The 14,815-nt window shown below is 37.1% G+C and overlaps 1 protein-coding gene across 1 annotated transcript in view; it reads left to right on the top strand.

The window, feature by feature from the left end:
• Window positions 1-14,815, top strand: part of LOC144615195 (EF-hand calcium-binding domain-containing protein 13-like) — a 23,754-nt gene extending 8,939 nt beyond the window's left edge. The window contains exons 6-10 of the mRNA XM_078442067.2: window positions 849-899; window positions 4,550-4,693; window positions 6,480-6,551; window positions 10,706-10,849; window positions 14,742-14,815. Of these exons, the coding sequence (XP_078298193.2) occupies window positions 849-899; window positions 4,550-4,693; window positions 6,480-6,551; window positions 10,706-10,849; window positions 14,742-14,779 (449 nt within the window). The 3' untranslated portion in view covers window positions 14,780-14,815. The remainder of the gene's footprint in view (window positions 1-848; window positions 900-4,549; window positions 4,694-6,479; window positions 6,552-10,705; window positions 10,850-14,741) is intronic.

Genomic DNA, 14,815 nt, shown 5'->3' with positions numbered 1-14,815 from the left:
GATGGGGGAGGAATGCTGGGATCTGGTGAGTAGAGGTGAGGGATGCTACTAACCACCCTATAATGTATAGGACAGCACTCCCCCACATAATTAGCTGGCCCCAAATGTAATTTTGCTCAGGTTGAGAAATTCTGTTTTAGAGTTATCTTGTAAAATTGCCAAACCTACTATTTTGAAAGTACTTTTTAATAGGTTAGTTATATTTTTTTAATCCTGCTTGGATCACATTTTAAAAATTAATGTAAATATAATGTATCTTGATTCTAACCTCCTTTTGCTTCAAGGTAATACCTGTACTAGTTGTGAGTTATTCTAAACTGCTCTCTAACTGCGATGTGGTCCATCTATGCAAATGGACATATTTTGTTTCTATCACTTGTCCCTCAAATAGATCTCTGTATCAATTTGCATTTGTGTAGAAAATGTATAGGATGAAGCGTATAACTGCACCTTGTCCTTAGGAAAAGCTCCAGAATTAGATAGATAGGTAGGCAGGCAGGACTAAAAAAGGACAATTCAGACTAATAATTAAACACGTTATTGAATATATGAGCCTGGGGATTAAGCTGTTCTCTTAGGGATAAAGGAAGCATTTGTAACATTAGAATCTCAGCCACAGTTAAGAAGCTTGGTGGAGCTTGACGAATCCATGGAGTCTAAGAAGTAAGAGGAAGATGAGTAGAGAACGTTATTCTGGAAGCTAGTGGAGGATTTTGAGAAGAAGGGGATGGTCAATGCTAAATGTTATTGAGAAATGAAGTATGTAATTTATCCATTGGTTTTCTTCCAAACTGGGTAAAATCAGGATGCTGTTCCTTATGGCATAATCTCTCTATTTAAATTTGCAGACTTTAGGAAAGAGGCTTTGTCTTCAAATCTGAAACTACCAACAGCAGATGGTAAGGACTTTATATATGTATACAAGAAAGCATTCCCTATGAAGGAGTTATTTTTTAGGATCATTGCCAGGTGCCAATGGATTCCTAGTCCATTCTTCCCACTCCAGCCAGAGTAATTTTTTTTTTTTCAAAAAAGTAATCTGATTGTGTGATGTCCCCCTATTTTCAACTCTTTAAACATTTTTCATTGTTGTTAAAGATCAAAATCCTGCATGTCCTAGCTCTCTGGTATAATTTTGTACCATTACCCTTGCTTTCTGCATTTTCAAGTACAATGGCTTTCTTTCATTTCCTTAGAACTCCAACTACAAAGCTTTTGCGTATTTTGTTCCCTGGAATAGTTTTCCCTGACACTCTTTGCCTAGTTAATGTTTACTCATCTTTCAAATGAGTGATGGGGTGCCTGGGTGACTCAGTTGGTTAAGTGTCTCACTTTGGCTCAGGTCATGATGTCGTAGTCTGTGAGTTTGAGCCCTGTGCTGAGCTTTGTGCTGACAGCTCAGAGCACGGAGCCTGCTTCAGATTCTGTGTCTCCTTCTCTGTCTCAAAAATAGACATTAAAAAAAAAATTGAATGAATGTCAATTTCCTCTAGGGAGCCTGTCATTATCTGCTAGTCGAGGTCAGCTTCTTTTATTATAAGCTTTCATTAAACTATGTCTTTTTCATAGCATTTACTTCATACTATAAATACCCATTAATATTTTTTTAAATGACACTAGAAATGCTCAATATATTTTAGCTTATATAGTGACAAAAGTAGGAGCATCTGACTGGTTCAGTTGGTAGAACATGCAACTCTTGACCTCAGGGTCATGAGTTCAAGCCCCATGTTGGGTGTAGAGCTTACTTAGGAAAAAAAGTAGCAAAAATATTAGAGAACTTTGAATTATCTTAATTCATTAAGACCAAAATAATATAATTTCTCATTAAACTTTTTTTATTTGAGTACGGTGGACACACAATGTTATATTCGTTTCAGGTGTAGTGATTCTCTATACATTTTGCTATGCTCACCACAAACATAGCTATTTGTCACCATACAACAATATTACAATATCACTGACTATATTCCCTTTCCTGTGCCTTTTATTCCCATGACATAGTCATTACATTCCTGGAAACCTGTATCTCCTACTCTCCTTTACCCCTTTTACCCATTATCCCCCTTTCTCTCCGGCCACCATCAGTTTGTTCCTGTATTTATAGGTCTGATTTTGCTTTTCTTTTTTTTATTTGTTTTTTAGATTCCACATATGAGTGCAATCATATGGTGTTTGTCTTTCTCAGTCTGACATATTTCACTTAGTATAATACCCTCTAGGTCCATCCATGTTGTTGCAAATGGCAAAAAAAATCTCATTCTTTTCCATGGTTTTGTCAAATTCCATAATATACCACATCTTTATTCATTCACCTATTGATAGATAGTTGAGATACTTCCATATCATGGCTGTTGTAAATAATGCGGCAATAAACATATAGGGGTGCATATACCTTTTTGAGTTAGTGTTTTTGTTCTCTTTGGGTAAATACCCAGTAGTGGAATTATTGGGTCAAATAGTATTTCTGTTTTTACTTTTTGAGGAACCTCCATACTGTTTCCACATCAGCTGTACCAATTTACATTCCACCAACATTGCACAAGGGCTGCTTTTTCTCCACGTCCTCGCCAGCACTTGTTACTTCTTATGTTTTTGATTTTAGTCATTCTGACACGTGTAAGGTGATATCTCATTGTTATTTTGATTTGCATTTCCCTGAGATTGGTGATGAATATCTTTTCGTGTGTCTGTTGGCCATCTGTATGTCTTCTTCAGAAAAATGTCTATTTAGGTCTTCTGCCCATGTTAAAATCTGGTTGTTTTCTAGTCACATTTTTGATTATTTGGTTAATGATTCTTTTTCTTACGTGCCTGGAAGCATCATTGGGCCAAGAACCATGTTTCCATTTTGCTACAAGTCCTAGCATTGTTTCTCCAGATCCTAGCACAATTTTGGCTTTCAGAAGCCCCTTATTAATAGCTAATTGAATAGCTAATATTAGATGATATTTACTGTGCTAGGCATTGTTTCAAATCTTTTATATTATTGACTTATATAATTGTGAATATTTATGGAATTAAAGAATGACAATAAATCTGTCTTCTTATCTCATTAGCCTCATCTCTCATCACTTCTGCATTTGTATTTATTCTGTAACCATATTACTTATTATAATTTAAATTGGTTCCATATCTTCCATGTGCTTTTGGTTCCATATATTTGCATGTGCTGTTTCCTTTCTGTATATTTTCTGTCAAACAAATTCACATTTTCCCCCCAAACTCAGCTCAAACATCACTCCTCAACCCATAAGACTTTTCAGAGTTATAGGTTAGGTGAACTGTCTCAGTGCTTTATATCTGAGTGCTCAGTGCTCATATCTGGCACACATTTTTCTCATAGTACCAACTATATAATGTATTATAATTTTATTTACAGACATGACAAATTCAGTCCCTGTCTTCAAGGAATTTAAAGGAAACTCTTTAAGAGGGCTGAAATTTTCATTGTTGGTCTTAGTAGCTATAAGATAAATGTTAGTAAAAATGAATATAGGTCTAAAATGGTATTATGGTATTCTTTCCAACTGAAGGTTTAGATCTGTTAGTATAATGCAACGATTTTCGGACTGTGGAAACATACATGACAACTTCGTTTTGGGGTTGAGAGAGAAATGGGGTGAGAAATGGTATTGACAAAAAATTGAAACTCCCAGTAATGATCATGTTTTATATTTTAAATTGGTGTGGTATCAACAGGACTACATTTGGTTGTATGGGTTGTGCTTGCACAAAGATGCCTGGTTGAGAGGGTACAAGTAGAGACTGAAATGCATTCTACATTCCACTGTGCTCTCCAGGCTAGGACCACCAATGCTAGATTGCAGCTACCTAGAGGAAGGTATGCCTCTTTGTAATTGATACATAGAGAGGGGTGCCTTTTTTCAATTCACACAAAAGCACAATATAGACTGGTAGTGGCCCTGGAGATCAAGAGCTTTAATCTCAAATTTTAGCATTTTTTTTTCGTTTATTTCATCAGTTGATAGAAGTCTTTAGATCTACATGTACAGGATGTTACTATTATTTAAGAAAGGGTCACAGCTTACTCAGTATTTAATGGATGAGTGGATTCAGGTAACCCATCATATTCTGCATATAATTTTTTGGTTTAATTTTTTCTTTTCTTAAAATGTTTAGTTTTAAGAGACAGAGAGAGAGAGAGAGAGAGAGGGAGAGAGAGGGAGAGAGGACAAGTGGAAGAGGGGCAGAAAGAGAGACACAGAATCTGAAGCAGGCTCTAGGCTCTGAGTTTTCAGCCCAGAGCCCAATGCGGGGCTTAAACCCAGGAACCATGAGATCATGACCTGAGCTGAAGTTGGATGCCTAACCGACTGAGCCACCTAGGCGCCCTTAATTTTTTTAAATGCTGCTTGAAATAAATAGGTTGTCAGTTACAAGTAGAAAATACTTTGCTTTTTTTCTGCAGAGATTTTAGTTAAATATATATAGTTAAATTGAGAGTTCACCTATAGTGGACTCTGGGCAAACTATTTTGCATTTTTTAAAATAATAGTATCTTATATATATTTATTTATCTTTGTAGCAGTTAAAGAAGCTGCTTATATCTTGACAAGTGTTGATAATGGCAAGATTGGCATACGTAACTTGGAGCATGCCCTGAAAAGTTTGAATGTTAATTTAGCTGAGGAGGACGTCAGTGAAGCCCTTAAATATTGTGACATCGGTGGTGAGCATTTTTTTTGGCTTGAGATTCTGCTCATTTTTTCCTGTTTATAGGAACCAGTTTTAGAGTGTTTTATATGGAGGTAAAATGCTAAAGGCAGTCGCAGTGAGGCCTAGGTTGATATAAATTAGAGCCAAAATAGTCTGCTAATTTATTTACTGACCGTATCTATCTGTTCATACTCTACATATGCTTATTTAGATAATTAGCATTCATTTCTTGTAAGCATGGGTGGGAAAATACCATTATGTAATAAAACAAAGACATGACATCAGCAGCTTCATTTTGATCTGCAGTCTTTCTTCAGAGGAGACCCAATTTCACCTTTTATTTTGCTTGTCCCATTCTGCTTTTTTAACCAAAGGAAATACCCAAGGTTTCATTACATCTCAGAAGAATAATTATTTAGTCTTGATCATTGTTTCCAAGTGGTCACATATTTATCTTTGTTTTCCATCTTTGACTTCATGTATTGTGAACTTGATCTCCTTTCCTATTTACATCCACTCTTAAGTGTCAAATCGTGTGGGAATACTTCTAGAAGCTGGTGAGTTTTACCAGTTTTAGGTGGCTTTTTATTTGGGGTTTATCTTAACCAGCTTGTTTTTTCTATGGGAATCCCATGAGCATGTCTTAGGTTTAAGAGTACCTCCCCAGCATTGATTGGTTATTGCTTTTGCCATAGATTATTATTGACCTCAATCAATTTTTATGTTTTGACCTGGAGTTTTTCATATCATGAGAGTGGTATAAATTTAGACCCTAAGCCCACATGAGTTGCAGGAGATTTTTCACAGGTGATCTTTTTTACCCACTGCCTCTCAAAATTGGGAAGATTTAGGTCACCCTGGTGTTTACATGGGCCAGTGAATATAATATTTTAATCTCCCTTTCACTGGATTGAAATTCTTTAAGCATCCCAGTTTCATTTGGTATCTAAATTCAAACTCTCCGTGTAGCAGGACCCAAGATTTCTTTTATGAATATGCATGAACATTTAAATCAAGCACCTTGCTGCTTTTGGATCTAATATGTATCCCCAAATAGCTGTAGGCTTAGTATTCACTTGGTTTTCCCCTCTGGATCTCTGTGCCCACTTAACGTTTTATTATTTCCTTTTCATACAACTTGATAATGCATTTATAGAATAAAGTATTTCATACAGCATCTTTAGGAATTTGTAATCATTCCTGTGCTACCCAGCTTGCCATTTTGTTATAAGTTAAAGTCTTTTCATTGTAGGTATAGCCCTATATTTTCTGCTGTGGTTACATTACTGCATTTTATTTCCTGTGTGTGTGTGTGTGTGTGTGTGTGTGTGTCCCAATAGTTAACATTGTCACCTCTGGCCTTAGACTGCCTTAGTTCAAATACAGCCTCGAGCACTTTCTGGCTCTTGTGACCTAGACAAGTTATTTAATTTCTCTTTGCTTTCATCTTTTAAGGATAGGCACATCAAGCATGTTATAGAATGAATTCTTGTGCATATTTTAGTTAATAAATGTGAAGCATCATAAAAGGATACTTAGTATACATAAGGAACTCAAAAGTTATTTTAAGTTCTTACTTTTGAGTAAGAAGTCAAAAAAAGTGAACTATTAATATCATTAACTGATCAATAGGTGTGGTTCCTGAAAGTATGAAAAATTACATTGAAATAGTTTCAGCCATTTGAGAGAGAAAATAAGGTAGAATGAGATTTTAGGTATTGTTAATCAGAGCCTTTATTTTGTGTACTGACTGAGTATCAGGGTTTTAATGACAATATGCTTGATTTTGATATTTCCAGATAATAATGAGGTGAATTTAAAAGATTTCTTTGAAAGAATTAAAGGAAGTCCACCTTTCAAAGAGTCCGTAGGTAAGTGAATACTTCCAGTTTAAAGAAGTGACTGTAAAATAAAGATAATGAAATCACATTTAAAAAAAATCACTAAATGGATTTCAAGTGTTTAATTTGTAGTCTCTATAGTGTCAAAAAGGATTTCAAGCAGCTTATGCGATATAAAAAAAAAAAAAAAAAAAAACAAGTGAAAATGGGACAAAGTTATAAAGGAGGGAAAAGAAATAAAACAGGGTCGAAGAAGATACACAGTAAATACCTTTGCTGTTAATATAAAGTCCTTCCTCAAGAGGAGATAAATTTTTCTTCACTCAAGGGGTTCTGGATCTATGAATTAAATCAGGTGTGGAAATTGGGTGAAGGACCACTACCCTCTGTGCTGTCTCAAGACAGGCCTTTGGAGTTTTCAGGTTTACCCAAATGGACTGGCCATTGATTTCATTTATAGAAATCTTAGCTTCATCTATCTAGTTTCTTTAAATGCTTGGGCCATTAATCCCTGTATCATTCTTACTACCATGTCATTTCTGTGGCCTAACCACATCATTTTGCCCCTGCTGCATAAAGACAATTGCTTGGTCTTTGTCCCCAAAGTTCCTCTCGTGCTCCTTGAAATTAGGGAAACCATTTCAACACCAGCATCTTTCCCTAAACGCCCATGTCTACAGAGAACACCTACCAAAGAACTCTCCGCAAATGCAGACACCCCTGCCAACAATGTATTTCTAAATGCGTTGGGGAAACAAATGTCTTTTTTTCTTCACGTTTGAATATCTCTAAAATTAGAACACCTTTATAATCAATGGCATTATTTATCAAATGTACATTTTTACTGAGATATAAATCACGTACCATAAAATCTCATCCTTTTTTTAAAAAAAAATTTTTTTTAATGTTTATTTTTGAGACAGGGAGAGACAGCATGAACGGGGGAGGGTCAGAGAGAGAGGGAGACACAGAATCTGAAACAGGCTCCAGGCTCTGAGCGGTCAGCACAGAGCCTGATGCAGGGCTCGAACTCACGGACCGCGAGATCATGACCTGAGCCGAAGTCGGCTGCTTAACCGACTGAGCCACCCAGGAGCCCCAAATCTCATCCTTTTAAGGTGTTCAATTCAGTGGTTTTTGGTATATTCACAAAGTTGTGCAACCATCACACTCTAATTCTGGGACATTTTCATCACGTCAAAAAAACCCCTGTACCCTGTAGTGCTTATTTCCCCACTCTCCCCAGCCACTGACAACCACTAGTCTGCTTTCTATCTGTGTTGATTTTTGAACATCATATAACTAGAATCATATAATTTGTGGCTTTTTGGGTCTGGCTTCTTTCATTTGGCATACTGTTGTTTTTTTTTTTTTTTTAATTTTTAATGTTTATTTTTGAGAGAGAGAGAGCGAGGAAGGGACAGAGAGAGAGGGAGACACAGAATCTGAAGCAGGCTCCAGGCTCTGAGCTGTCAGCACGATATGGGGCTCGAACCCACGAAACCATGAGATCATGACCTGAGCTGAAGTCGGCCGCTCAACCGACTGAGCCACCCAGGCGCCCCAGCATACTGTTTTTAAGGTTCACCTGCATTATAACATAAATGAGTACTTTATTCCTTTTCGTGGTAGAATAATATTCTGTGGTTATACCACATTTTCTTTGGCCATTTATCAGTTCATAGACATTTGGGTTGTTTCCCTTTTTTGGCCACTAAGAATAATGCTGTTATGAACATGTGTACATTTTTTTGAGTACAGGTTTTTGTGTGGACGTACATTTACATTTCTCTCAGGTACCTACCTAGGAATGGAACTGCTGGGTCACGTGGTAACTTTACATTCAACTTGAGGAGCTGCTGGAACATTTTCCAAAGCAGCTGCCCCATTTTACATTCCCAACAGCATTGTACATTTCTTTAAATCCTTGTCAGTACTGGGGTGCCTGGGTGGCTCAGTTGTTAAGCGTCCGACTTCGGCTCAGGTCATGATCTCGCGGTCCGTGAGTTCAAGCCCCGCGTCAGGCTCTGGGCTGATGGCTCAGAGCCTGGAGCCTGCTTCCGATTCTGTGTCTCCCTCTCTCTCTCTGCCCCTCCCCCGTTCATGCTCTGTCTCTGTCTCAAAAATAAATAAAAACATTAAAAAATAAAAAAAAAGTTTTTAAATCCTTGTCAGTACTTGTTACATTGTCTGTCTTTTTTATTCTAGCCTAGTCTCACAAGTATCTCACCGTGGTTTTGTTTTGCATTTTTCTGATGGCTAATAACTTTGAACATCTTTACATGTGTTTACTGGCCATTTAGAGATATGTACCCTTTGCTTATTTTAAAATTGGGTTATTTGTCACGTTGTTAGGGTTCTTATGTCCTGGATACTATAGCTTTATCAGATAGATGATTTGCAAATCTTTTCTCTAATTTTATGGGTCTTTTCGCTTTCTTGGTGGTGTCCTTTGAAGCACAAACGTTTTTAAATTGGGTGAAATCCAGTTTATATTTTCTTTTGTCACTTCTTTTGATATCATGTCTAAACATAATCCAAGATCATTAAGATTTATACTAATGTTTTCTTCTAAGAATTTTATAGTTTTAGCCTTTTAATTTCAATCTTTGATTCATTTTGAGTTAATGTTTGTATGTGGTGTGAGATGGGAGTCCACTTTAATTCTTTGGCATGCAGATAGCCAGTTACCCCAGCATCATTTGTTGACAAGATCATTCTTTTCCCCCTTAAATAAATGGTTTTGCCATCCTTGTAAAAAATCAATTGATCAGAAATGTATGGATTTATTTCTAGACTCCCAGTTCCATTCCATTGATTTTTATTTATTCTTATGCCACATGGTCTTAATCACTATAGCTTTGTAGTAAAGTAATAACCTAAACAGTAATTTTCAACCAGAGCAGGGCATCAAATTTACCTATAAAGCTTGAGTTACCTGGTTCTACTTCTGACTATGATGGAGTAGCTTATGTGAAACCAACCCTCCTGCTGAGAACAGCTAGTAAAATGTGGATTAAATTAAACAGCATCAACAACCACAACTGTTTGAAGGCATTGGAAAGTGACCAAGGCTGTCAAGATTTGTGGGGCTATAAGATAAATATAAAGAGCACGACTTACAGAAACAGCACCTTCTTCTTCTTCTTATTTTGTCTCTGTAACATAACTTTAAGTGAAATAAGGCAATAAAGTTTTGATGTAAACTTCTTTGTAATGCTTCACAATTATTTCAGGGTCCACATATGAAGTATTATGTAGCTGTAGGCATCATGGTTGACCAGTTACATACGTCTACTTGAAAGGCACAGTAGTTAAGAGCATGGGCTTTGGAAATATCGTGCCTGGATTTGAATCCTGGCCCTGCCACTTAATACCAGTGTATTCTTTAGTAAATCACTTAACCTCACAAACCTCGGGGCGCCTGGGTGGCTCAGTTGGTTAAGCGCCCAACTTCAGCTCAGGTCATGATTTCGCGGTTAGTGAGTTTGAGCCCCACGTTGGAGTCTGTGCTGACAGCTCCGAACCCGGAGCCTGCTTCAGATTCTGCATCTTTGTCTCTCTCTGACCCTTCCCCGCTCGTGGTCTGTCTGTCTGTCTGTCTCTCTCAAAAATAAATAAACATTAAATTTTTTTTTTTAAATCTCACTAACCTCAATTCCTTCATCTGAAAAATGGGGATAATAATGCCTATCTTGGAATTATTATAGGTAATAATAGACTTAAGTAGGTAAAGTAGAAGTACTCAGAAGAGTCTCCAGCACTTAGTGTTCAGTAACTGCTAGCTGTTACAATACACAATGGTTTTTTTTGTTTTTTTTTTTTTTTTTTTTTTTTTTTCAACATTTTTTATTTATTTTTGGGACAGAGAGAGACAGAGCATGAACGGGGGAGGGGCAGAGAGAGAGGGAGACACAGAATCAGAAACAGGCTCCAGGCTCCGAGCCATCAGCCCAGAGCCTGACGCGGGGCTCGAACTCACGGACCGCGAGATCGTGACCTGGCTGAAGTCGGACGTTTAACCGACTGCGCCACCCAGGCGCCCCTACACAATGGTTTTTAAAACTACTAGTAATTTCATGTAAAGTTCTTTTATGCAACTCAAGCCCATTAAGTGAAAGTGAACAATGTACTCTTATTTCTGCTGTTGAAGCACGTTTTTGCTCTTTTTTTTTTTTTCTCAGTTACACAGCTACTCTTCATTACTATTCAAATTCTCCAGAATGATCTAATTGATGTCTCTAGCCTCAAGGCATTATTGATGAACAATGACTTTCATGCAGCTAATGTTTTACTTGATGAAGTATTAAGACATGGACCTGAACATGGTTAGTAGTCTGAATGCATCTAGTTGTAAAGGCCATCATCTACCAGTGGGGATGGGAGATGTATGGATGGGATATACAGCAATGGAGGGCACCCTGGGGGGGGGGGGGGGGGCGCTGCAGTGAGATGACTGGTGAGCACCAGTGCCACCATAGTGTGCCAAGCCTGAGCTCTGTGAAACTGAACAGATGGGTGAGTCTGGGCCTACTTTATCCCTGTGGGTGGTGGTACTTGGGAGATGAGGTCACTTTGTGAACTGACTGGCACGGGCAGTATTCAGTCAGAATGCCATGCACAGAGTACAACAGAGTCCGTGAGGCCCTTCGCCACGTGTTAACCCTTTGGAAGGTAAACTATGCTGATATCCAGGAATACCTCAGGGGGTGTTGCCTGCGGCATTGGCTCAAGGAAGCAGATGTTTATAAATGTACAAAATAACTGCGTTATTTTAATGACTGGTATTGTTGAATATCATTTTTGTTACGTTTTCAAAAGAGTTGGGGAATATTCTTTACTTTCCTATTCTCTGTAAGAGATTTTTTTTCTTCCTCAAATGTTAAGCAGAACTCACAGGTGAAGCCTTATGGGCCTAGAGTTTTATTTATGGAAAAATTCTGGACTATTGATTTAATTTCTGAAATTGTATGGTATTACCAAGAAAATATTCTATTTTCCTGTCAATTTTGGCAGGCTGTGTCTTTATAGGAATTTGTCCACTTCATCTGACTTTTCAAATGTATTGGATAAAGTTGTCCTTGACATCTGCTTTTTATCTTTTTTGATTTCTGCTTCATCTGTAATGATACCTTCATTTTCATCCTCAATATTAGTGACTTAGAGCTTTTTTTTCCCCCCACTCCACCTCCACAGAGTTTTTCTTTTCCTTTTTGTAAAATTGAGATATAATGGGCATATAATAACATTATGTAAGTTTAGAGTGTCCAATGTGTTGATTTGATACATTTATATATTGCAATATAATTATCACTGTAATGTTATCTAACACCTCTATCACATCACGTAATTATCACAATTTCTTTTTTTGTGGTGAGAACATTTAAGATCTAGTCTCTTAGCAACTTTCAATTATGTAATACAGTATTAGATCAGCACAGCATTAGATTTCCAGAATTTATTCATTTTAACTGCAAATTTGTACTTTTTAACAGTATCTCCCCAATCACCCCACCCCCTAAGTCCTTGGTAACCACCATTCTGCTCTCTTTCTGTGAGATCGGCTTTTTTAGATTCCACATATTAGCGATATATACAACATTTGTCTTTGGCTTATCTCCTCTAAGCATAAGGACTTCAAGATCCTACCATCTTGTTGCAAATGACAGGATTTCTCTCTTTCTCATGGCTGAAAAATACTCTGTTGTCTATTTTCACACTACCTCTGTTTATTCATCTGTTGATGAGCACTTAGATTGTTTCCATATTTTAGCTATTGTGAATAATGCTGAAATAGACACAGGAGTATGTCTTCAAGATCCTGTTTTCGTTTCCTTTGAATATACACTTGTAAGGGGAATTGATGGTTCATATCGTAGTTCTATTTTTAATTTTGAGGGGAATTTCTATACTATTGTCCATAGTGGCTGCACCAATCTACATTGCCACCAACAGTGTATGAGGGTTCCCATTCTCCACATCATCACAAATCCTTATCTCCGGTCTTCTTGATGATAGCCATTCTAACGGGTTTGAGCAATATCTCATTGTGGTTATGATTTGCATTTCCCTGATGGTTAGTGATGTTGAACACCTTTTCATGCACCTGTTGGTCATTTGGATGTCTTCTTTGGGAAAATGCCTATTCTATTGCTCTGCCCATTTTTAAAATAGTTCATTTGCTTGTTTGTTATTGAGCTGTGTGAATTCTTTGTTATATATTTTGGATAATAATCCTTTATCAGATATATGGTTTGCAAATATTTTCTCTCATTCTGTAGGTTGCCTTTTCATTTTGCCGATTGTTTCTTTTGCTGTACAAAAGTTTTTAAGTTGAATGTAGTTCTGGGGTGCCTGGGTGGCTCAGTCGGTTAAGCGTCCGACTACAGCCAGTTAAGCTTTCGACATCAGGTCTTGATCTCATGATTCTTGAGTTCAAGCACCATGTCGGGCTCTGTGCTGACAGCTTGGAGCTTGCTTCAGTTTCTGTGTCTCCCTCTCTCTCTGCCCCTCCCTGCTCATGCTCTGTGTCTTTCTCTCTCTCAAATAAATAAACATTAAAAAAAAGAAAAATCTTAAATGGCATCTAGTTCTACTTGTTGATTTCTGCTTTTGTTGTTTGTGCTTTTGGTGTCATGTCCAAAAAATCATTGCCAAGACCAATGTCTGAAAGCTGTTTCCTTATGTTTTCTTTACAGTATCAGATCTTACAATTAAATCTTTAATTCATTTTGAGGTAATTTTGGGGAGTATCCCAAGTGGTTATTCAGTTTCCCAACACCATTTGTTGAAGAGACCATCCTTTCTCCATTGAATGTTCTTGGCTGCCTCGTCAAATATTAGTTGAGCATATGTGGGGTTTATTTCTGGGCTCTGTCACTTCTGCTGTAAACTTTTCTACTTTTTTTTTTTTTTTTTTTTGCATTGGGTTTTTTTTTTTTTTCTTCCTTTTCTCTCTCCCCCTCCTTTTTTTTTTTTTTTTTTTCCTTTTGGTTCTTTTCATGTCTATCCTTTATGTCCCTTACTATAGTTTGTCATATCCATTCTACCTTGTGTACCTTTACTTTACTTGAGTCTTTATTTTGGAGCTGACTTGGTCTTTCTACACAGTCTATTTTCTGAGTTGTTGGCTCCCATCTCAGATCTTCCTTTGTCCATTTCTATCCTGATTTGTTGAAAGAGTTGAGGGTGTTGGGTGGCACATTCAGTGTGGAGCTCTGTCTTCAGTTTCTACTGAAGTAAATGAAGTCCGTTTACTTTAATGGCACCTTTGGGGCAGAGGGTGGGAGGTGGGGGTAGTGAGCCTTCTGACATTTTGATACTGTTTAGTAGGGACTTCATCTTTAACTGCTTCTTTCTTTTCCTTCACCACCAAATTCTGTGCACTGAGTTCCACATCAAGATGCCATCTTTGGTCCTATGGATTTCTAAGCCTTTTTCTTAGATTTCTCCAGAGTAAATTTAGGTGGTTACCATTATCCTAAAAGTAGTGTTTCTTAACCTTTAAAAAAAAATATCACTCCCCTAAGGAGACTTTTTAGACATTTTTGTCTTTTTCACCATCCCACACGCTATGAATATTTAATGCCAAAAATAAATATTTGCTTATGTACTGTGGCCACAAACCATTGTAATGGCTAAGATTTTTTCCCCTCCAAGAACCTGTTTTCCTTCCTGAAAGCCTATCACCCTCAGTGAAAATGCATGTCCTAAAGGTATCTAGAACTTTAGTTTCTGCTTATACTGCTAAACCCTATTTTCTAGAATTTCACTTAGATGTTAACACATTTGTAAGGAATATTGGCCTATAGCCTCTTTGCCTGCCCACCGTGTGTTTGTTTTGTTTTGCTTTTGTAGTTTTTGGACAAGTAGGAGCTACTGAAGGGTTTTATTCAGAGGAGTAACCAGATTTTTTTTTTAAAGAGAAAGACCTCTCTTGCATTGTTTAAAATAAATGGAGAGAAATGAGACTGATGCGATAGATTTTTAGCAATGCTATTGTAATAGCATAGGCATTAACTAATATAGTGATATATTCAAGCAGTATTTGGAAATAATTGAATAGAAATTGATAATCATATGTATGCAGAAGTTAAGGAAGAAGGAACAGTACAGGCTGACCCCCGGGCTTTTCACCTTTGTTATAACTTGACTATTAACTGCTGACAGATTAATTCAGAAGCAGTAATTCCTTCATCTACATTTTACTTTGCATTACAGAAAATGGCAAGATTACCTTTGAAGAATTTTTTTATTAAGTTCTGTGATACATTGAACATGCCTAAAGCCTCAGG

The sequence above is a fragment of the Panthera onca genome, assembly GCF_046562875.1.
Source record: "Panthera onca isolate mPanOnc1 chromosome E1 unlocalized genomic scaffold, mPanOnc1 haplotype 2 h2.Chr16_ul_1, whole genome shotgun sequence".
In the NCBI taxonomy this organism is placed as follows: Eukaryota; Metazoa; Chordata; class Mammalia; order Carnivora; family Felidae; genus Panthera; species Panthera onca.
The sequence above is the reverse complement of the archived record's forward strand: the minus strand, read 5'-3'. Positions and strand labels throughout refer to the sequence as shown.